Genomic DNA, 22,320 nt, shown 5'->3' on the forward strand with positions numbered 1-22,320 from the left:
TCGTGCTCCATGAACAAAATAGTGTCATCCGCATACTGTAGAATAGAGATGCCACCATCAACAAGATGAGGTAACAAACTCCCTTGCCCTACCTCCTTGGCCTGTGCAATAAGAATAGCTAACATATCTGCTACGATGTTAAAAAGTATGGGAGATAGAGGGTCCCCCTGCCTCAACCCTTTTCGTGTTTATTTTAGCTTAATTAACTTGTAGGGGAGAATCAACCTTAGATTGGGTGGTTAGGAGGATGATTGACCCCCAGCCCACCAGAGTTCAAAATCCAGATTTGTCATCTATATGCCTCATAAAGGTGAAATATTCATTCAGTGGGAGGCGACGTTCCCTTCAATAGCGAGACGTGTATAGTGACTTCGTCAATTTCAAGATTCAATCCGCCTGGAGATGCTCATAGGGATAGGGTGTGCGTGTGTGCGTTCATAGTGGTGAGTGTATGCACGTGTATATAAGCGTCTACGATTGTACTGTGTTTCGTTAAAAAAAAACTTGGATCAAATTATGCATTACCTTTTCTCCACATGACATGGGTCTCAAAAGTGTTGAGAGTGGATTTGGTAACCGCGTGTACACGTAAGCACGCATCTATTAACGTCGGATTTGCTTTAAGATGCGTGCCTCACAAACGGAACCAAACGGCAACAAACTATCTCTTCCGCTCCTCCCCTGGCAACCACCACGTGAATGCTCTCACCTAATCCCCTGGTCGCTAGCCTTATCCACACGCTGAGTTGCTATGAACCATACATCACATCATCTTTTCTTTTCTCTTCCTCTCAGACCACCACTCCGTCTCTTGATTTGATTTCTTTATCTCTATGATCGGCGGGTACAAGAAAGAACAAGACTACAGGCCTAATGAATCGCAAAATTGAATGGCAATCGCAGTGGTGGACGTGGTGCTGTGGCGGTCCAAGGCGGCGCGTCTCCTCAACCGGCCGCTGCCGCCGGTCCCGGACCTGCAGCCGGCGGTGGAGGGATTCACGTCCCTGCTCCACTCCGGCCTCACGGACCTCTCCGCCGCCTTCCGCCGCGTCACGCTCGGCGACCCCGACTCGGGCGGCCTCTTCTGCCGAGTCGTCCTCTGCCTCGCCGCCGCATCCCTCCTCGCCGGCCTCGCCCAAGACCTTCCCACCTTCTGCTACGCGGGCGCCGTCGTCGCCCTGACGGTGCTGGCCCTGCACCAGAGGTGCTCCATGGAGCGGTACGCGAGGCTGGCGTGCCTGAACCTGTACAGGTACGAGCTGGTGTACCAGAGCTTCTCCCTCAGATGCTACCTCAGCGCCAGGGACTACCTCATTGAGCTGCTCAAGGAACCCTGTCGAGCGTCAGCCAAGCCTCTCCTCGCTGTAGCGCTGCACCAGCCCCGCCGTCTCGACGCTGGCATCCTCCGCTGCGGGCAAGGGAGAGTAACCGCGCTCCTGATTTTGGCGGCGTGCGGGAGCCGGCCGGCGGCACGACAGTCTGCCGTGCGGCGGCGCGCGGGAGCCGACAAAGGGCGAGGCAGGCGAGCGCGCGGGCCGGCGCCAGCACCTCGATGCCTTCCTCCGGCGAGAGAGCCGCCTCCACGTCGCAGATGTTCTTCCACATTTTGTAATGGAGGCCGGGGCAGGGACGACGATGTAGGGGAGGTGGAGCAGATAGAGGACAAGGTTGTGCTTCGCCTTTTTTAGGGAGATCAGCTGCTGTGTTATCACTTCACGGACGAGCCACGCCGTTAGACACGTGTCAATCATTGGATGCGTGCTCACGTATACACCCGGTCACCAGGCTTCTTCCGTTGACATGTGTATGCAAAAAAACGTGTATTAAAACTATCAACCATCAATTTTATGGTTTGATTGTTCGGTGGACTAGGATGTTTGTTCATGTTGAAAGGGAGTCGTTTGAACAAGTAAAACACTAAGCTTGCCCATTGAATTGAATCCGCAGTTAACTTTTTTTTCCATGTTACTTTGCATGTGTGTGAGTTCTTTTATTTTTTCTAGATGTTCGGTAATATTATTCTAGAGCACCAGTAAACAAGGATATTTCACTGCAGGAGAATTGTGTTTGCAGCTAATGTTGATGCGGCATGCTTTGGAGAATGAAAGATGGAGCTTTCTATCTGAGTAGAGACACAGTTAGATTATGAGAGTAAAGTTATTGTATTTCAGCGATCTAGGGCATTCACTTGAGCATGTAACCATTTTTTAATATGCTCTACAAACATGTTTTTTTAAGCTAACTGGTTCTTTTTGGAAATATATAGAAGTGCAAATTAGTCTCGAGATCTCCTTATTAGGTAGGTGTGTGCAAAATCAATGTAGGCTGAAAGTGGCTTTGATTTGAACCAGATGTAACGTGCAACTACATCCTTCGAATATTTCTGGATACTTACAATAATTGTATTTTTTTAGAAATACAGTACGAACACAGATGCTCATATACACGCGCATACACTCACTCCTATGAACACACGCACACACTCTACACCTGTGAGCATCTCCGAAAGACTGAACCGACAGATAGGATCTCGGAATTGACGAAGTCACCATAGACGCTTCGTTGTCGACGGGAACGTCACCTCCCAGTGAATTAATATTCCATCTTTATAAGACAAAACAGATGTCAAACCTGGGGTTTGAACTATGGAGGGATGGGGTACAACCACCCTCCTAACCACCCAACCTCAGGTTGGTTCTCTACAATAATTGTAATCTAACTGATTTTCTATAGGAAAATGATTCTATTCCCCCGGGGGATAACGCGCTTGCAACCCCCGGTTGCCTGGCCGCACGATCAGCGCCCCACGTGGGTGGACCCACCCACGTTCACCTCTCCCTATCTCTATCCCCTTCCTTTTCACACACGCACGGAGAGAAGAAAGGAGGTCACCGCACGGCGAGCTCTCCGCTGCGCCGCCGTTCGCCGAGCCGCTGCGCCGCCGTCCGAGCCGCTGCGCCGCCATTCGCGCCGAGCCGCTGCGCAGCCAGCCGCCGAACGCCGTCGTCCACAGCCATCGTCTGTGTCAACACCCGGATTTTTAAGTCCAGGTGCCTGTTATGCCATACATCGCAATCCCAGGAATATTGTTGTTGCGAGACATAACAGTTGAGTATCATAAGTCATCATTCATTACATATCATAGTCGTCTTACAAATAGATCACATGATCCAATATTACAATAATAGTTGAACTATTGTTTCAACACACATCACAAATACATAGCGGAAGCGTAGATAGAAGGGAACTCTATAGTCCACAGGCCAACGCTTGACGTCAGGAGTAGTCCTAGTTGTCGTAGACGTCCTGCTGTCCATCCTCTTCCTACTGCTGCTCCTCTTCATAGTCTGGCCATTTGAATAGCCAGGGACACAGCCGTGAGTACTTTAAAGTACTCGCAAACTAATACTAATGTAAGTACGAACATTTCTGGTAAGGGGGTGCTAAGCTCTAGTTTCTTTTGCAGGAAGCCAATTTTAGTTCACAAGTATTTGAAATCAAAACCTTTCATGTGCTAACTAACTCAAGTGGGAACATTAGTGTCATTCCCACAACATTTGTTGTAATTCAAGTCAAATTCAACATTCACCTTTCAAATGCAAAAATCACAAGTCATATGTCACATTTTGTGAAAATGGTCTGATGACTGAACAGTATGGCCTTTCCAACCGTCCTTAACCGTGCACGCGGCTATTCGAATAGGTTTACACTCTGCAGAGGTTGTACGCTTGTGCCACAACTTTTGATTACATCCGTCGGGGTAACCCCGAATAATCGTAACTCAGTACGCGGATCATCAACCAAAACCTTTCACTTACATTTCCTAGTATAGGTACCTCTCCCCATGAGCTTGGCCTCCCGGTGAAGACCAACTGTCAACCCGGGAACCGCACGAGGCTTGGGCCGGACATTCACCTCATCTTTAACGTCGTTTCTTTTGTTGTGGAGGCAGCTTTCGGCATAACCCCGATGACGCTTGTTTAGAGGGAACCCATACTAAGACACATAAACTTCCAGTTAAGCCCTACCCATAATCAGATATTGTGGGGGTACTTGTAAATTGGAATGGTATCGCATCCGAACCCAACCATCAGTTTTGTAAAATTTTACCAAGTTATTCACAAGTCATATTCACCTTCAAAATCTTTCAATAGAATGAATCATCATTCCAAGGTTTTCGAAATCATTTTCATTTCACAAGTTCCCATCTAGAGTAGTCAATTTTATTTGTTAGCACTAGCACTAGTCATGATGGGTGCTAACTAGCTTATAGCTTTCTAGGCTAAGTTTGATGCTCTTGTACTACTCCATAACTAAACCAAGTGACTCATGAATCAAAAATAAACTTTGGTAAATAAAACCAAAAGCTTGTAAGGTAAAAACTTGGGATAGGATCATTAAGCATAAAGTAAAAAGTAATGGTGCCTTGCTCTTGAGGAGCTTTGCACTTTGCAAGAGTATTATCTTGCAAGGATATTAGCTTGCCTTGGTTGGGAAATTGGTCAAAGTGGTCTTCTTCTCCTTGGAAGTAGATCTCCTCCTCCTCTTGATACTCCTTGGTACTAGCGTCTAAAATACGAATACGGGGTACACAATCATCACCCCAAACTTATTTAATTAAACTAAGCACAAACATGGTTCACACACTTAAACTAACATCACACATTACTATTAAGTTGGTGGATGGGTTTTTCTTATCATTTAAGAAAAATAATTTCCTCTCATACTAACTTAGGTGTTATTTTCAATTACTTAGAGAAATAATTTCCTCTCATTATCTTATTAAGATTTAATTTCTCTTATGAATATGTGACCTAGGTTGACTAGAGTCAACCTCTTCACACTTATCATTTAAGAAAATGATTTAAATGAGGTGAGCACCTCATACCATTTAGTTCAAGCATAGCAAAGATTTAATATCACCAACAATTCCTATGCGACCTAATTGACCAGAGTCTCTACTTCATTGGAAGTTGGTGGTGACAAGATTTAAATGAGAGAAACTCTCTCATAAGATTTCTTAATAGTTTTGGACAATATCTTTGACTAGAAATAGCCATAAAGTCCTTTAATTTAACTAGGCCATGATCATTCAAAGTAAGCATGGAACATTTTTGCAGAAACAATTAGTATAAGTGAAATGTGAATTATTGGAGGTGGAATTAACTGAAAAGCATTTATGGTTGATTTTTAAGAAGTATTATTAGGCAGAAAAGTCCCTGCCTTATTTATTTTCCCACTTTAATCCTATAATAGATCTAGGGTTCAATCCAGTGGCATTGTGTAGATAATTTCATAAGGTTTCCAAATATATAAAATTTGTAAAATTTGGCTGAGTAGATTTGTCTCTATTAAATTTCAAAGTTAGCATCGGATTGCATATTTCATCTACTACTGGAAATTTGAATTTAAACCGGTGGGCTCGCGCGGGAAAACTAGGCTGGGCTGCGAGAGAGAAAAGGAGTTGGGCCGGCCCACTTCGCGTCCAGCGCGAGCAGGCCGTCTGACGGCGGGTCCCACGCGTCAGCGAGAGGAACTCACCGAATCGGTATGGGAAAGGAGGGGCGTTGGATCAGGCGGTGATCGAACGGCCAGGGGTTGTCGTCGTCGACGGCGAGAAGCGGCGGCGAGCGCGGTGGCGATAGGGGGTCGGAGCGGTCGTCGGAGCTCCGGCGAGCGTCGGAGGGGTGCGCCGCGACGTTGTCGATGATGGTGAAGCCGATGGAAGCAGCGGCGCGTCCTGGGGCGGCCTCCTTCTCCGGCGAGCTTCGGCTACTGGCGGCGGCGGCGAGCTAGCAATTGCGGCGGTGTGGTGGCTATCTGGTGAAATTGAGGGGACGAGGAGTGCTGTGAGGATGAGGGGGAGTGAGTGGCGTGCTCGGATCGGTAGGAGGGGTGCTTGCTTTTATAGTTGGGGGAGGTGGCCGTGGAGCGGAGCGACGGTCGTCGACGGCGTCGTCATTCCGGGGCGCCAAGGGGCAAGTGATGGGCGCGGCGTGTTGCTGGTGCTCTGGCGAAGATGACGCGCGTGACGGCGGTGAAAAAGAGGCACTACAGCGGCGGCGAGCGTGATGGAAGCTTGCAGGTCATGGCGGAAGGGCGTGGATGCTCACGTCGTCTGCGGCGTTCCCGCGGGCCAGGGGCCATGTCCAGGCGTTGCAGGCGGTCGTCGTGCGTCGACTGGCGGTGAGAGGAAGGGTCGAGGTGACGCGAGGACGCGGGGCATCGTCACGCTCTGGTGCGTCCAGGGTGAACGCCATGCGCGCTGTGGCGCGGCATGGGCGAGTCCTGGGCGTGTCTGGGCGCTCGTGTGCTGACGCGTGCGAGCTCGGTCTCGGTCAAGGGATGGCATGAGCGTGTCCAGGGAGGTGAGAGGGAGCTGCCAGACATGGTGGTTCGGGCCAGAGGTGGCCAGAGGTGAGAGGAGCATGGTGGTGGCATGTCATGCCACGGCATGGCCAGATTTTGATGATTTGATCACACAAAGCTTAGTGCAAGTGGTGCTACTGGTGCTGAGGGGTGAGAGGGGGCGCCAGGGCATCTGAGGAGGGCCAGAGCTTGGACTTGGTCCTCTCCAAAACCAGCATGGGCTCAATTTTTACTGCTGTCAGCAAGGTGTTTGATGTAATGCCCGCAAGAAAATAATTTTCGAATTTTGAGAAAATTTTTGGTGGAGTGTAATCATATATTAAATGGAGCCTTTTGGTGGTGGTGGTGGTCAAAATGGAATTGAGATGCAAAATCACATTTTGCATATGATCTTACATATGTGAAAAAGTTCCAACTTTGCTTGCTTCTCATTTGAATTTGGTGATGAATTTGGGGTGGTGGCTTTGGGCAAAGTTGAAGTGCTTGATGTTGTCTTGGATGAGGTAAAAAGTTTTGACCAAGTTTGGTTGAAGAAAAGTCAAAGCCAGAGGGGTAAAGTGAGGAACATTTTATAAAATGGCCCAATGACCATTATCACATGTAATGTTGATTTTGAGATTTGCTTTGATTTGATTTTGGTTTCTTTGATGCAATTGTGTTTGTTTATCATATATAAGAGTTTTACAAACAATAGATCAAGCAATGGTGGCCTTGGTTGAAGATTTGCAAATTTGGCTAAGTGTATGTGAGTGAATTTTGGGAATTTTCTCCCTATTTGATTTCTCCCCATTTGAGTTGACTTTTGTTGACTCTAAAGTGGTTCTTATTAGTTTAGAAACATTTTCACACCATTGAATCCATTTCAAAAGGTCTTGATCAAAGATTTGCAAAATTGGCCATAACACATAAGAGGTGATGTGTCAAATTTTATTATTTTTGTAAATTGTTCACCTTGCTTTACTTGGGCATGGGTTAGGGTCAATTTAGTGTTATATTAGGTTGAGAGATGGTTTCCCATCATTTGGTCAAGGTTTAAAGTCATAGGGCAAAAATTGGTGAAATGGCTATGTGTCTCATATGCCTCTATGCATATGTGGCATTTGATTTTTGATTTGAGTGTTCTTGGCCCATTTGATGTTGTTGAGTGTTGAAATGGTATATGGAAGTGATCCAACCATTAATACAAGTCCTAGGGTCAATCTTCTCAAATTCACAAATTTGCACTTTTCTCTCATATGCCTCTATGGCATTTTTAGTTTCTTTTTAATTTCTTTGGAAACCACTTGGAATTGGTTTGATAAGTACTAGGTAAGGTGTATGAAGCTTTTCCAATTCTCTAAATAAAGTGGAAAGGTTTTGGGTAAAGTTTTATAAATATAGCCCTAGGCACATATGCCTCTTTCTTATTTAATTTTTCCTTTTATTTTATTTTAGCTAGGGTGGTGAAAAGAGGGTGAGGTTTTGGGTTTAAGATCACTTCAAATACTAATAACAAGCAATCATAGCAATAGCACCAGAATTAAGCAAGATCACTAAGCATCAAACTTAATTGAATAAAAGTTTTTGTTTGTTCCAAAATTTGGAACTAGGGAAATTCATTTCGTTTGTTTTGAAATTTTTGGGATGTTACAAACCCTTCCCCCTTAAACAAATCTCGTCCCGAGATTTTAAGAAAAGTTAGGTTCCTAAGAAAGATTGAGCAGTGATATTAACAGGGGAACATACTTGGCATGGCCTGAGGGGCTTCCTGGGCTTCATTGGCGGTCATGTGGTAGAAACGGCCGTTGTTGTTGTTCGGTTCCTTCTTCCGCAAAGCGGCGCTCGTTGCGAGCGAGTGCTTGCGGTATTGGCGGCAATCTTGGCAAGATTCTTGGGGCACTCATTGGAGTAATGACCCACAACTCCACATTCATAGCAGTTGACAGTTGACTTGTCTTTGGGGTTGACGGGAACAGCGTTACTCCCAGTCACGGGGGCAGTATTGGGGTGGTTGTTGTTGCCATTGGGGTGGTTGTGGTTGTTGTTGTTGCGATTGCCGTTGTTAGGGTTGTCGTTGTCGTTGTTGTTGGGGTGGTTGTTGGTGTTGTTGCCTCCGGGCTTCGGGGGTCCTCCGTTGTTGTTGGTGTAGTTGGGGCGATAATTCGAGTAGTTGGCTTGTTGTGCCTTGGGGTGAATCCTCCGGAGTTGTTGCGGTACGTCCGGGTATGGTGGGGTCCATTCCGGTTCATCATCCTCGCGCTTGCGGTTCTCATTGGCTTGGTGTAGCTTCCCTTCCATCCGTATGGCGAGAGTCCACCGGGGCTTCCAAGTCGGCGAACGGAATGTTCACTAACACAGTTTGCATCTCATCGTGTAGTCCGTTCAGAAATCTTTCCTTTCTGTTCTCATTGGTGTCGGTCTCATCCGGGGCGTACCTTGACAGAGTAAGAAACCTGTCGCGGTATTCCACCACGGACATTCTTCCTTGTTTGAGTTCGCGGAACTCGTCTCTCATCTTCTTGATCAGTCCTTGGGGCACATGGTACTTGCTAAACTTCGGCTTGAAGTCTTCCCGGGTCATCATCCGTCACCGCATTCATGGCACGGGTGCTGGTCCACCGAGCTCTTGTCGGTCTCGCTAAGTAGTGCGTGGCAAACAGCACTTTCTCGTGGCTTCAACTCCCGCAACTTCGAGGTTGTTCTCCATTGTCCGGAGCCGATCATCGGCATCTAGGGGTTCTTCGGTCTTGTTGAAAATAGGTGGGTTGGTGTTCGAAAGTTCTTCAACTTTGATCTCGGGTGATCATGATGGCCCTGATTGTTGTTTGCAAGCTGTTGAAGTGCTGCAATGTTGGCTTGGCGTTCAGCTCGTTCAGCTTGCCTATCCTCCAGCATGGTTTGCAACATATGTATCATGGCGTCTTGATTGGCGCTGCGGGTTTGTGGGGCCATCTGAATATCGAGGTAGATGAGAAGATAAGAGGGAAATTTCTATGGTTTGTTTTGTTAAATTTTAAAAAGTTCACAATTTGAAATTTTGAGTAGTGTTGCGGGGGTAAAAATCAACAACACTTTTTCATTCATACCAAGCATCACATATTACAAATCTAACACACCGTTGGTTTGAAGAACCATTCATCGCTCTACGATACAAGGGGAATCCTGATACAAACTCTTGCGTAGGTGTGAGTTCTACTGACGTGATCAAGTGTGCAAAATTTTAGGTAGAATTTCAAGGAAAAGTAGAGCATGGACTTCTCCTTTTGAAAAGATTTCAAGGATAAGAGTGAGAATAAGTTTTCATAAATATTCACTTCATTGGTTTTGAAACTAAGTTTTTCAGACGTCCATTCTAACTAGGGTCTCCTAAGGTCAAACAATGGCTCTGATACCAACTTGTCAACACCCGGATTTTTAAGTCCAGGTGCTCGTTATGCCATACATCGCAATCCCGGGAATATTGTTGTTGCGAGACATAACGGTTGAGTATCATAAGTCATCATTCATTACATATCATAGTCGTCTTACAAATAGATCACATGATCCAATATTACAATAATAGTTGAACTATTGTTTCAACACACATCACAAATACATAGCGGAAGCGTAGATAGAAGGGAACTCTATAGTCCACAGGCCAATGCTTGACGTCAGGAGTAGTCCTAGTTGTCGTAGACGTCCTGCTGTCCATCCTCTTCCTACTGCTGCTCCTCTTCATAGTCTGGCCATTTGAATAGCCAGGGACACAGCCGTGAGTACTTTAAAGTACTCGCAAACTAATACTAATGTAAGTACGAACATTTCGGTAAGGGGGTGCTAAGCTCTAGTTTCTTTTGCAGGAAGCCAATTTTAGTTCACAAGTATTTGAAATCAAAACCTTTCATGTGCTAACTAACTCAAGTGGGAACATTAGTGTCATTCCCACAACATTTGTTGTAATTCAAGTCAAATTCAACATTCACCTTTCAAATGCAAAAATCACAAGTCATATGTCACATTTTGTGAAAATGGTCTGATGACGGAACGGTATGGCCTTTCCAACCGTCCTTAACCGTGGACGCGGCTATTCGAATAGGTTTACACTCTGCGAGAGGTTGTACGCTTGTGCCACAACTTTTGATTACATCCGTCGGGGTAACCCTGAATAATCGTAACTCAGGTACGCGGATCATCAACCAAAACCTTTCACTTACATTTCCTAGTATAGGTACCTCTCCCCATGAGCTTGGCCTCCCAGTGAAGACCAACTGTCAACCTGGGAACTGCACAGGGCTTGGGCCGGACATTCACCTCATCTTTAACGTCGTTTCTTTTGTTGTGGAGGCAGCTTTCGGCATAACCCCGATGACGCTTATTTAGAGGGAACCCATACTAAGACACATAAACTTCCAGTTAAGCCCTACCCATAATCAGGTATTGTGGGGGTACTTGTAAATTGGAATGGTATCGCATCCGAACCTAACCATCAGTTTTGTAAAATTTCACCAAGTCATTCACAAGTCATATTCACCTTCAAAATCTTTCAATAGAATGAATCATCATTCCAAGGTTTTCGAAATCATTTTCATTTCACAAGTTCCCATCTAGAGTAGTCAATTTTATTTGTTAGCACTAGCACTAGTCATGATGGGTGCTAACTAGCTTATAGCTTTCTAGGCTAAGTTTGATGCTCTTGTACTACTCCATAACTAAACCAAGTGACTCATGAATCAAAAATAAACTTTGGTAAATAAAACCAAAAGCTTGTAAGGTAAAAACTTGGGATAGGATCATTAAGCATAAAGTAAAAAGTAATGGTGCCTTGCTCTTGAGGAGCTTTGCACTTTGCAAGAGTATTATCTTGCAAGGATATTAGCTTGCCTTGGTTGGGAAATTGGTCAAAGTGGTCTTCTTCTCCTTGGAAGTAGATCTCCTCCTCCTCTTGATACTCCTTGGTACTAGCGTCTAAAATACGAATACGGGGTACACAATCATCACCCCAAACTTATTTAATTAAACTAAGCACAAACATGGTTCACACACTTAAACTAACATCACACATTACTATTAAGTTGGTGGATGGGTTTTTCTTATCATTTAAGAAAAATAATTTCCTCTCATACTAACTTAGGTGTTATTTTCAATTACTTAGAGAAATAATTTCCTCTCATTATCTTATTAAGATTTAATTTCTCTTATGAATATGTGACCTAGGTTGACTAGAGTCAACCTCTTCACACTTATCATTTAAGAAAATGATTTAAATGAGGTGAGCACCTCATACCATTTAGTTCTAGCATAGCAAAGATTTAATATCACCAACAATTCCTATGAGACCTAATTGACCAGAGTCTCTACTTCATTGGAAGTTGGTGGTGACAAGATTTAAATGAGAGAAACTCTCTCATAAGATTTCTTAATAGTTTTGGACAATATCTTTGACTAGAAATAGCCATAAAGTCCTTTAATTTAACTAGGCCATGATCATTCAAAGTAAGCATGGAACATTTTTGCAGAAACAATTAGTATAATTGAAATGTGAATTATTGGAGGTGGAATTAACTGAAAAGCATTTATGGTTGATTTTTAAGAATTATTATTAGGAAGAAAAGTCCCTGCCTTATTTATTTTCCCACTTTAATCCTATAATAGATCTAGGGTTCAATCCAGTGGCATTGTGTAGATAATTTCATAAGGTTTCCAAATATATAAAATTTGTAAAATTTGGCTGAGTAGATTTGTCTCTATTAAATTTCAAAGTTAGCATCAGATTGCATATTTCATCTACTCTGGAAATTTGAATTTAAACTGGTGGGCTCGCGCGGGAAAACTAGCTGGGCTGCAGAGAGAAAAGGAGTTGGGCCGCCCACTTCGCGTCCAGCGCGAGCAGGCCATCTGACGGCGGGTCCCACGCGTCAGCGAGAGGAACTCACCGAATCGGTACGGGAAAGGAGGGGCGTTGGATCGGGCGGTGATCGAACGGCCGGGGGTTGTCGTCGTCGACGGCGAGAAGCGGCGACGAGCGCGGCGGCGGTAGGGGGTCGGAGGGCGCCTCGGGGCTCCGGCGAGCGTCCGGAGGGTGCGCCGCGACGTTGTCGATGATGGTGAAGCCGATGGAAGCGGCGGCGCGTCCTCGGGGCGGCCTCCTTCTCCGGCGAGCTTCGGCCATCGGCGGCGGCGGCGAGCTAGCAATTGCGGCGGTGTGGTGGCTATCCGGGTGAAATTGAGGGGACGAGGAGTGCTGTGAGGATGAGGGGAGTGAGTGGCGTGCTCGGATCGGTAGGAGGGGTGCTGCTTTTATAGTTGGGGGAGGTGGCCGTGGAGCGGAGCAACGGTCGTCGACGGCGTCGTCGTTCCGGGGGCGCCAAGGGGCAAGTGATGGGCGCGACGTGTTGCCGGTGCTGCGGCGAAGATGACGCGCGTGACGGCGGTGAAAAGAGGCACTACAGGCGGCGGCGAGCGTGATGGAAGCTTGCAGGTCATGGCGGAAGGGCGTGGATGCTCACGTCGTCTGCGGCGTTCCCGCGGGCCAGGGGCCATGTCCAGGCGTTGCAGGCGGTCGTCGTGCGTCGACTGGCGGTGAGAGGAAGGGTCGAGGTGACGCGAGGACGCGGGGCGTCGTCACGCTCTGGTGCGTCCAGGGTGAACGCCATGCGCGCTCTGGCGCGGCATGGGCGAGTCCTGGGCGTGTCTGGGCGCTCGTGTGCTGACGCGTGCGAGCTCGGTCTCGGTCAAGGGATGGCATGAGCGTGTCCGGGGAGGTGAGAGGGAGCCGCGGACATGGTGGTTCGGGCCAGAGGTGGCCAGAGGTGAGAGGAGCATGGTGGTGGCATGTCATGCCACGGCATGGCCAGATTTTGATGATTTGATCACACAAAGCTTAGTGCAAGTGGTGCTACTGGTGCTGAGGGGTGAGAGGGGGCGCCAGGGCATCTGAGGAGGGCCAAAGCTTGGACTTGGTCCTCTCCAAAACCAGCATGGGCTCAATTTTTACTGCTGTCAGCAAGGTGTTTGATGTAATGCCCGCAAGAAAATAATTTTCGAATTTTGAGAAATTTTTTGGTGGAGTGTAATCATATATTAAATGGAGCCTTTTGGTGGTGGTGGTGGTCAAAATGGAATTGAGATGCAAAATCACATTTTGCATATGATCTTACATATGTGAAAAAGTTCCAACTTTGCTTGCTTCTCATTTGAATTTGGTGATGAATTTGGGGTGGTGGCTTTGGGAAAAGTTGAAGTGCTTGATGTTGTCTTGGATGAGGTAAAAAGGTTTGACCAAGTTTGGTTGAAGAAAAGTCAAAGCCAGAGGGGTAAAGTGAGGAACATTTTATAAAATGGCCCAATGACCATTATCACATGTAATGTTGATTTTGAGATTTGCTTTGATTTGATTTTGGTTTCTTTGATGCAATTGTGTTTGTTTATCATATATAAGAGTTTTACAAACAATAGATCAAGCAATGGTGGCCTTGGTTGAAGATTTGCAAATTTGGCTAAGTGTATGTGAGTGAATTTTGGGAATTTTCTCCCTATTTGATTTCTCCCCATTTGAGTTGACTTTTGTTGACTCTAAAGTGGTTCTTATTAGTTTAGAAACATTTTCACACCATTGAATCCATTTCAAAAGGTCTTGATCAAAGATTTGCAAAATTGGCCATAACACATAAGAGGTGATGTGTCAAATTTTATTATTTTTGTAAATTGTTCACCTTGCTTTACTTGGGCATGGGTTAGGGTCAATTTAGTGTTATATTAGGTTGAGAGATGGTTTCCCATCATTTGGTCAAGGTTTAAAGTCATAGGGCAAAAATTGGTGAAATGGCTATGTGTCTCATATGCCTCTATGCATATGTGGCATTTGATTTTTGATTTGAGTGTTCTTGGCCCATTTGATGTTGTTGAGTGTTGAAATGGTATATGGAAGTGATCCAACCATTCATACAAGTCCTAGGGTCAATCTTCTCAAATTCACAAATTTGCACTTTTCTCTCATATGCCTCTATGGCATTTTTAGTTTCTTTTTAATTTCTTTGGAAACCACTTGGAATTGGTTTGATAGGTACTAGGTAAGGTGTATGAAGCTTTTCCAATTCTCTAAATAAAGTGGAAAGGTTTTGGGTAAAGTTTTATAAATATAGCCCTAGGCACATATGCCTCTTTCTTATTTAATTTTTCCTTTTATTTTATTTTAGCTAGGGTGGTGAAAAGAGGGGTGAGGTTTTGGGTTTAAGATCACTTCAAATACTAATAACAAGCAATCATAGCAATAGCACCAGAATTAAGCAAGATCACTAAGCATCAAACTTAATTGAATAAAAGTTTTTGTTTGTTCCAAAATTTGGAACTAGGGAAATTCATTTTGTTTGTTTTGAAATTTTTGGGATGTTACAGTCTGCCGCGTCCCCTCGACCAGGGCCGCCTCGCAGCGCCTTCATCTGTCCTCGCCGCGGTCAGAGATGCTGCCGCCGCGGGGCAGCGACTCCCTTCTCGCCCCCATCCCCAATGTCTACCAGGGGTGTCGCCCAAACTACCTTCTCCTGTGCGGCCATGGTTGCCGCCGCGTCCTTGCTGCCGATGCCGCGAGGTCCACCCTCAGCCGCCGGAGGTGTTGCTGCCAGTCGCGGATGGCGTTGCTGCGTGCGCCCGGCCGCGTTGCTGTCAATGGAGGATGGAGTTGCTCCCTCCGGCCGTCGGCGTTGCTGTCAATGGAGATTTTGCGACATGCATTATGTGGATTTGCTGTCATATCTAGATTTGTTTGATACAACCGTTCTATGTTTTTCCGGTTATGTATCCAGCGACGTTTGACTTGATACAATAGCAATGATCTCGTATACAGTTCTGCTGTTTTGCTACATTAGTATACTTTTTTTGATACAACTTTTCTACGATTTTGCTGCAATTGTATAATATGTTTGCTATGTTGTCTCCGGCGATGTCTCCGGCGATATCTCCGGTGAGTTCTCCGGCGATGTCTCCGACGATTTTCATTTTTGCTACATTAGCACATTTTTTTGCTACGTCGTCTCCGGCGAGGTCTCCGGCGAGCCCAGCCTTTTTCTTTTCTTTTCTGAACGAACCGTTTTTTGCTTCAGTCATTTGCTGCCGGGGGTGATTTTTTGCTGCCGGAGGTATTTTTTTGCTACATGCAAATCTAACCGTCAAAATGGTTGATCCGACGGCTGGGGATCCGGGGGCTGGGGAATCAGATCCCCCGGGGGACGCCCAGCAGTTTCCTTTTCTATACACTGACAAACTGATCGATGTCAAATAGGAAAGAGGATTGCAAAATTAATGGGAAGGAAAAACGATTCTCTGTAAGAGTCCTGCATTTAAATTATGTCTTTTATTGTTGGCCACTACACGGGTGTTTCGTTGCACCAACTTACGAAGTTGACTCCCTCACCTGAAACTGCTACATATTGTCACTAGGAAAAGGAGCAGGCCCAAGAATGCGTGTTCACCTCTATAGATACGAACATCAAACACAATTAACAGCTAAGAATGTATGTCCACCTCTGTTAACATCTGCCCTTTGCGAGACAAGACGATCTATGTAAAGGTGTCACATAAAAAAACAAATCCGATGCGCCTTAAAATAAAGCCAGAAAAATCACAATTCTGAAATGGAAAAAAATACTAAAACCCATAAGTATTTAACATTGCTAAAAATTACCATCGTCCAGCCACCAAATGGCGCGGCGTGCCGCTGCGCCCTTCATTGCTAGTATTGAAGTAAAACCAATCTTAGTTGCAGCCCATGTATAACTAGAAAAATCTCAGCTTCAATTAATATAAAACATATGTTTTTTAGTTGCAACTCATGTGTAACCGGAGAAATCTATGTTCTAACTAATATGCAAGTAAAAAACTTCAGTTCCAACTCATGTGTAACTGATTTGTATTTAGCTACAACCAATATGCAACTAAAAACATCCCAGTTGCAACACATATGAGAAATCTTAGTTCTTATCAATATGTAAGTAAAATGTTTTAGTTGCAACCCATGTGTAAGAGGGGAAATCTCAGGTCCGGAGCAATATGTAACCGAAAAATACCAATTATAAGTGATGTGCAACTGAGATTTTTAGACCAAACCCTAGCTTAAATATCGGTTAGATTAAAATTAGCAAAATTATTTACATATATGACATGTGACAATCCGGGTGCAATTTTTGGACGAAATTTAGTTCCAAATACATAGATATTTCCAAAATATGAATATTTTTCAAAGCTGAACATTTTTAAAAAAATTAACAATTTGAAATTTCTAACGGATTTCGAATTTTTAATGACAAATTTCGAACTCTGAACTAATTTTGAATATGATTTTTTTCAAATTTTCACATTTAATGTAATAAAAATCAAATTAAGTTAAAGTGAAAATATAAAATATAAAAATAAAATGAAAAAACAATAGAAAACTGAAAAAGCAGGTAAAAACAGAAAACGGAATAAAAACCAAAAATGGGATAGGCCCATCTCCCCGCGAGAGGTGTGCAGTGGCCCGTAGCCACCGACATGGTCGGCATATAGGTATTACCTCGGGAAGCTGGCGATCGTCTTGGCAGCCGTCCAAGCACCTCTTACTTCTAATAGACCATGAACTACAGATAGAGGAGAAGATTTTGGGGAAGCTGGTCGATTCCCCAACACGCCATAGTCCTTGCATGTTCGTGGACACTTCCAAGTTCAGTACACGTTGGTGTCTTTGCATGTCGTGGATAATTCCAAGTTCAGTACGCGTTCTCCACCGATCTGCCTCTTTGCTGCTGCCGCCTGCCAGATTCGACGCCATGGACCTCTCTGAGCGCCCGCCGCCGATGTTGCTGGCTCATCCAAGGCCTCCACAACGCCCGTTCCACGAGCTCAGCCAAAGATGGGAGCGACGCAAATGAAGGTGGTGGACGGCGTCAAGCAGTCAGGGGACGACAGAAAGATAAAGCAGACCATGAAGCGAAGCGGCCTTCCTACACCCGCTGCGCCGGCAGCCAAGATCGGCGCCCGTGTTGAAGCTACGGTTGCAGCGAATGCTTCGGCTACAACGAGTGGTGGTGTCACCTGAAGCGCTACCGACAATAACGGTGTGGCTTGACCCCGTGCCTTCTTCCTCATGATTGTGGCAACTGCGTGAATATAGTGTCTTGTGCATTTTTTGAATGGTGTGTAGATGTGAATATTGTTGTCCAACAATGTCATATAACCAATTTTCTTGTTTACGGTTTTGTTTAGAAGTCCGCCGTTTACGGGATCTGATGGGGAAATATTTTGTTTTACGGCCGCACGCGCGCGAGTGCAGAGTTCACGTTTAGCTCGATACCTACTGGCGTTTTCATAGGTCACGATTTACGGTAGAGGCTAGAGATGCTCTTAGTTACTAGATGACCTGTTTTTAGCTCATTTTTCCGAATTTAACTGTTTCTGCGTGTAGATACCTGAAGAAGAAAACAAAAGACGCCCTTGTAGGCTTGTGGCTAGTGTCGAACAATGGTTCTCGACTGAAACTTGTACTCCGTATTTTCGTTCGCCATGTGCTTGTGTTGTGTGTCTAAATTTCCCTGAAAACTTGACTAATGTGTACCAACAGGTGTTTCCGCGGACAACAAGATTTATCTAGCTGACGGGGAATTCGTGTTCTTCAAAGCAATCGGTTTGAATGTATATTTACATTTCACATGTAAGAACAATCTAAGCTGCATCGATCACACTCCGGCAGGACTGCCGTCTTTCCTCGGGTCGCTCACCGCCGTCAGCATCCCACGGAAGACGTTCTCGCCGCCGCCGCCACTGGAGACTGGCTCCAACAAATCCTGCACAATCATCTGGCACACGGCCCCCGACGCCGTGCCTTCCAGCACATGGCCCCTGCTTCTCAAAAACTCCCTGGCCTCGAGGCTGAGCTTGATGACCTCGCCGTCGTTCACCGTCTCGTCCTCGTACTTCACCAAGTTGGGCACTAGCTTGTGGTACACCCTGGCGCTCTGCACGGCAGCGAGAGGGCTCATCCCCAAAACAAAGTGATTTAGGAAAACCAGTGTCACCGCCGTGATGATATTGGTACCGCCACTGGCGCCCAACACGCCGGCGAGCTGCCCGTCTTTGAGGATGATTGTCGGCGTCATGGAGGAGAGGGGTCGTTTCCCTGGGGCGATGAAGTTGGCCGGCGCCGGTGGGAGGTGGTCCGGGATCTGTTGGGGAACCGAGAAGTCGTCCATCTCGTTGTTAAGCACGATGCCGGTGGACGGCGATAGCACGTGCGCCCCAAAGAAGGAATTCACCGTCGTCGTCATCGCCACCACATTCCTATCGCCGTCCACCACGCACAGGTGGCTGGTCCCGTTGTCACTCAGCTGGCGCCATCTGAAGTTTCAAGAACTTGTTAGTGAAAATGGCAGGTTAATACTACAACAATTGGCAGGGCATTACATATTTTCAGCTCACTTTGGCAGATAGTAGTCTGATGGGAAGGTTGTGTTGTCGGCAATCCTTTGGCGAATCCTGTCAGCGAACGCCGGCGACAACATCTCGGAGACGTAGCCGGCGACGTTGACAAATCCTGGGTCGCCGAGGTCCATCCGGGCAGCCAACATGTGCTTAACCGCCTCGATCAGCCGGTGCACGCCCAGAAACCCCTTCAAGAATTCTGTCGACTTGTACCCACCCAAGATGTTCAACACCTATACAAAATCAAAACAAATAATATCATCAATTCAAACAAAAACATTTGGTCTATGACCACCTAGCATGGACGACAGCATAGATGTATGCAGGGTTTAGAATTCGTACTACCTCCATTCCATATTAGTTGATGATAGTTTAGTAATATAAAAAAATTGGCTGTCCTCGAAACTGATAGAAATCCAAAAATTCAGAAATTCCATTCTGGAAAAATCCATAATTATTGCATTGAATTTGCATCAATCCGGATTTATTGAGACGGTGGGGTAAAGAAATATATTGTGCCCCTCGTTAAGTGCATACATTATGTTGCAATCTTTATTTTACCTCAACCTAATATTGATCACGACATTCTACTCCCTCCGTCCCCAAATAGGTGGCGTATTAATTCAGTAAAAAAATTCAATCCTCTCTATGATATATGAAAAAGAATATCAACAAATCAGTATTCAATAAATACATTATGAAAGTAATCTGATGAGGGGTCTAATGATAATTATTTGGTACTGCAAATCTTCATACTTTTTGTATATATAATTAATTGGTCCAGCTTAGAAAGCATTCGATTTTTACTCAATTTATATGTCAGCAATATGGGATAGAGGGGTAGATGTGATATTTATCATAAGTTATCTTAGAGCTTACTGATCATTAGAAGTTAAATGAACCAAAAAAAATCATAGTACAAGTATTAAGCTAATCTAAGGAAATTTCATCAAACTTTTAAACAATGGACGTACCAGTGCCATGCCGACGGTGCCGCTGGACGGTGGCGGCATGCCGAGGAAGGTGAACCCCATGGCGTCAGCCTCCATGGCCTCGCCCACCGCCACCCTGTACCCACTCAAGTCCTCTAATGTCACAACTCCGCCCACCCGCCTCACGTCCTTCGCCAGTCTCGTCCCGACATCTCCGCCGTATAACTCCCCAATGCCGTGCTCCGCCAGGGCCTCCAGCGTGTCAGCGAGGGACGGGTTGTGACAGAGCTCGCCAGCGGTGAGGAGCTTTCCTTCAGGAGCAAAGATGCCGCGGAGGCCTGGATCAGCTAGCACGTCTTCCTCTATTTCCTTGAGAGCATTGGCGACATAGGGGACAATGGTGTAGCCATCGCGAGCGAGCGCGATGGCCGGTGCGAAGAGGGATTTCCATGGAAGCCGGCCGTAGCGCGACCACATGGCGTGGAGGCCAGCGAGCTCCCCCGGCACGCCCATGGCCAGCGCGCCCTTGTACTTGGACGTCGGGTCCGCATCGTACATGCTCTGGTGCATATAGTAATTTCATTATAATTAACAAACCCCAATAAGATAAGATGAGCATGCGAGTTTATCTCTTTGGTAGCCCGGAGTTCAAGAGCATAAACTAATATGGTTAATTTAATAACTAGTCATTACATAGACAAAATTTGCTCTTGTCATTTGCCACCACTTGATCAATTTGAGCAGCATTGTCACATGTCCATATGCTATTCTCAAATAATTGATTCAAATCTGAGAAGTTGTGACTTGTGACACGTACACCAAACACATTTAAAATTTGTCTCACGTGACATTTGTATATACAGACCCTCATGGTGAACTCACATGGTAGTTGCCACATTACATTTAAGTTTTTTTTTCCTTGAAATAGGGTACGTGCATGCAACCCAAAGACTAGTCTTGGCTGTTGTAAAAAAAAAGTAAACGTTTGGTTTATGGATAAGATACCATTTTGTTTGAATAACATCTAGGGGGGTATGCTGGAGATCTCACACTGTAGCAACTGCTCCCTCCGTTTGCTTTTTATAAGACGTTGGAGGTTCTTTTTTTAGATTCACTCACTTTTTTTTTAGAAACATAAACGTAGATGTTTATACTCACCTCTATGAACGCACACATGCACACACTACCCCTATAAGCATCTCCGAAAGATTGAGCCGGCGAATTGGATCTTGAAATTGACGAAGTCAGCACATGCGCCTCCTCACTTTTGTTTGTATCTAGCCTATCTTTTTGTATCTAGGTTCACTTAATTTTTTTTGTATCTAGTCTACTTTCAAACTACTATCTAATGTATTATATTAGTGACCAGAGGGAGTAAATCATATGTTTATGAGCTAATGATGGAGAAAACTTAAGAGTTCTCTGTTAAACCATTTTGTCAGCAAGATTAATTATTGTAAGAGCACCGAGGACCCACAACACAGGGACCATTTGCGAAGCACGGAGGATCCACCAATAGTGACCTTCTGCCCAACAGCTGGCCCAGGTTAGTGGGAGGGTTGAGGCCCACATGTCACTGGCACAAGCCTAACGACCGGACGGAAGAGAAAAAAAAAACGATCTTTTCGCTGTCGTGGGACAGTAGACGTACCGGCGTGGCCGCGGCCGGCGCGGTCTCCCGTGCGTCGAACGCGACGGCCTCGCCGGAGCTCGCGTTCCTGACGACGATGAAGGCGCCGCCGCCGATCCCGCTGGACATGGGGTGCACCACGCCGAGGCAGAACGCCGCCGCCACGGCTGCGTCCACCGCGTGCCCGCCCGCCCGAAGCGCGGCCGCGCCCACCTCCGAGCACCGCCCGTCGTCCGCCGCTACCGCGCCCGCGCCGGACTCCACCTCGTGCGTGCTCAGCCGCGCGCCCCCGGCGGACACCCCGCTCCGGCTTCGATCAGCTGCAGGCCCGGCGCCGGGGCTCGAGAGCAGCAGCAGGACGCCGGCCAGGGCGAGCAGAGCCACGGCGATGGCCAACGCGGCGCACGGGCGGCGGACCCGGCGGCGCGGTGGATCATCCGGCGAGAGCGCGCCGCCGGGGAGGAGTGGGCTCTGCAGGGAGCCGCGCGGCGTGGCCATGGCCGGAGAAAGATTCCGTGGACGGACGGCCAAAGGGGAAGGGAAGGTGGAGAAGCAGAGGATTCTTGGATAGTGAGAGCTGACAGCGCCAATAGGAGTGCTCTGGTTTGTTAGGTTGAGATTTTTTTTATACTGTGCTACCAACTTGCCAAAGAAATCCAGATTTTCTTGTTAGTTTATTTGTTGTAAAAAGTATGACCCAGACCAAGACTGAGTTGATTCACAAAATGGAAGTTCAGAAATCAGAAGAGGAAGGCTAGACGCAATTGCCAAAATTCTTTTGGTGCTGATCCTTCATTACAAAACATGCTTTAATTATTTATTTGTTGCTCCACCAGTTCAGGATGCACGTGCCTATGGATGATTAAGCACGAGGTGGTAAGCAACTAATTTTCTGAAGTTATTGCAGTGAGTATAATTCTTGTCAGATTGTGCTTCTTCCATGGAAGCAAAATGATTGGATGTAATTTATTTCAGTGAGTATAT

General features: G+C 46.0%; 2 protein-coding genes across 2 annotated transcripts; one reads left to right on the plus strand and one right to left on the minus strand.

Annotated features, from left to right (window-relative positions):
- Window positions 1-698: 698 nt before the first annotated feature.
- LOC124664598 lies at window positions 699-15,092 on the plus strand. Its single transcript, XM_047202079.1, has 2 exons — window positions 699-1,518; window positions 14,722-15,092. Exons 1-2 carry the CDS (start codon window positions 891-893, stop codon window positions 15,090-15,092), a joined length of 999 nt encoding a protein of 332 aa, XP_047058035.1. The 5' UTR covers window positions 699-890.
- Window positions 15,093-17,920: 2,828 nt separating this feature from the next.
- Window positions 17,921-21,915, minus strand: LOC124668460 (glutathione hydrolase 3-like). Its single transcript, XM_047205593.1, has 4 exons — window positions 21,358-21,915; window positions 19,749-20,267; window positions 18,772-19,007; window positions 17,921-18,690 (listed from the first exon to the last, which is right to left on the minus strand). The coding sequence occupies exons 1-4, from the start codon at window positions 21,832-21,834 to the stop codon at window positions 18,033-18,035; spliced, it is 1,890 nt and encodes a 629-aa protein (XP_047061549.1). The 5' UTR covers window positions 21,835-21,915; the 3' UTR covers window positions 17,921-18,032.
- Window positions 21,916-22,320: the final 405 nt, after the last annotated feature.

Source organism: Lolium rigidum, chromosome 6 (genome assembly GCF_022539505.1).
Source record: "Lolium rigidum isolate FL_2022 chromosome 6, APGP_CSIRO_Lrig_0.1, whole genome shotgun sequence".
Lineage (NCBI taxonomy): Eukaryota > Viridiplantae > Streptophyta > Magnoliopsida > Poales > Poaceae > Lolium > Lolium rigidum.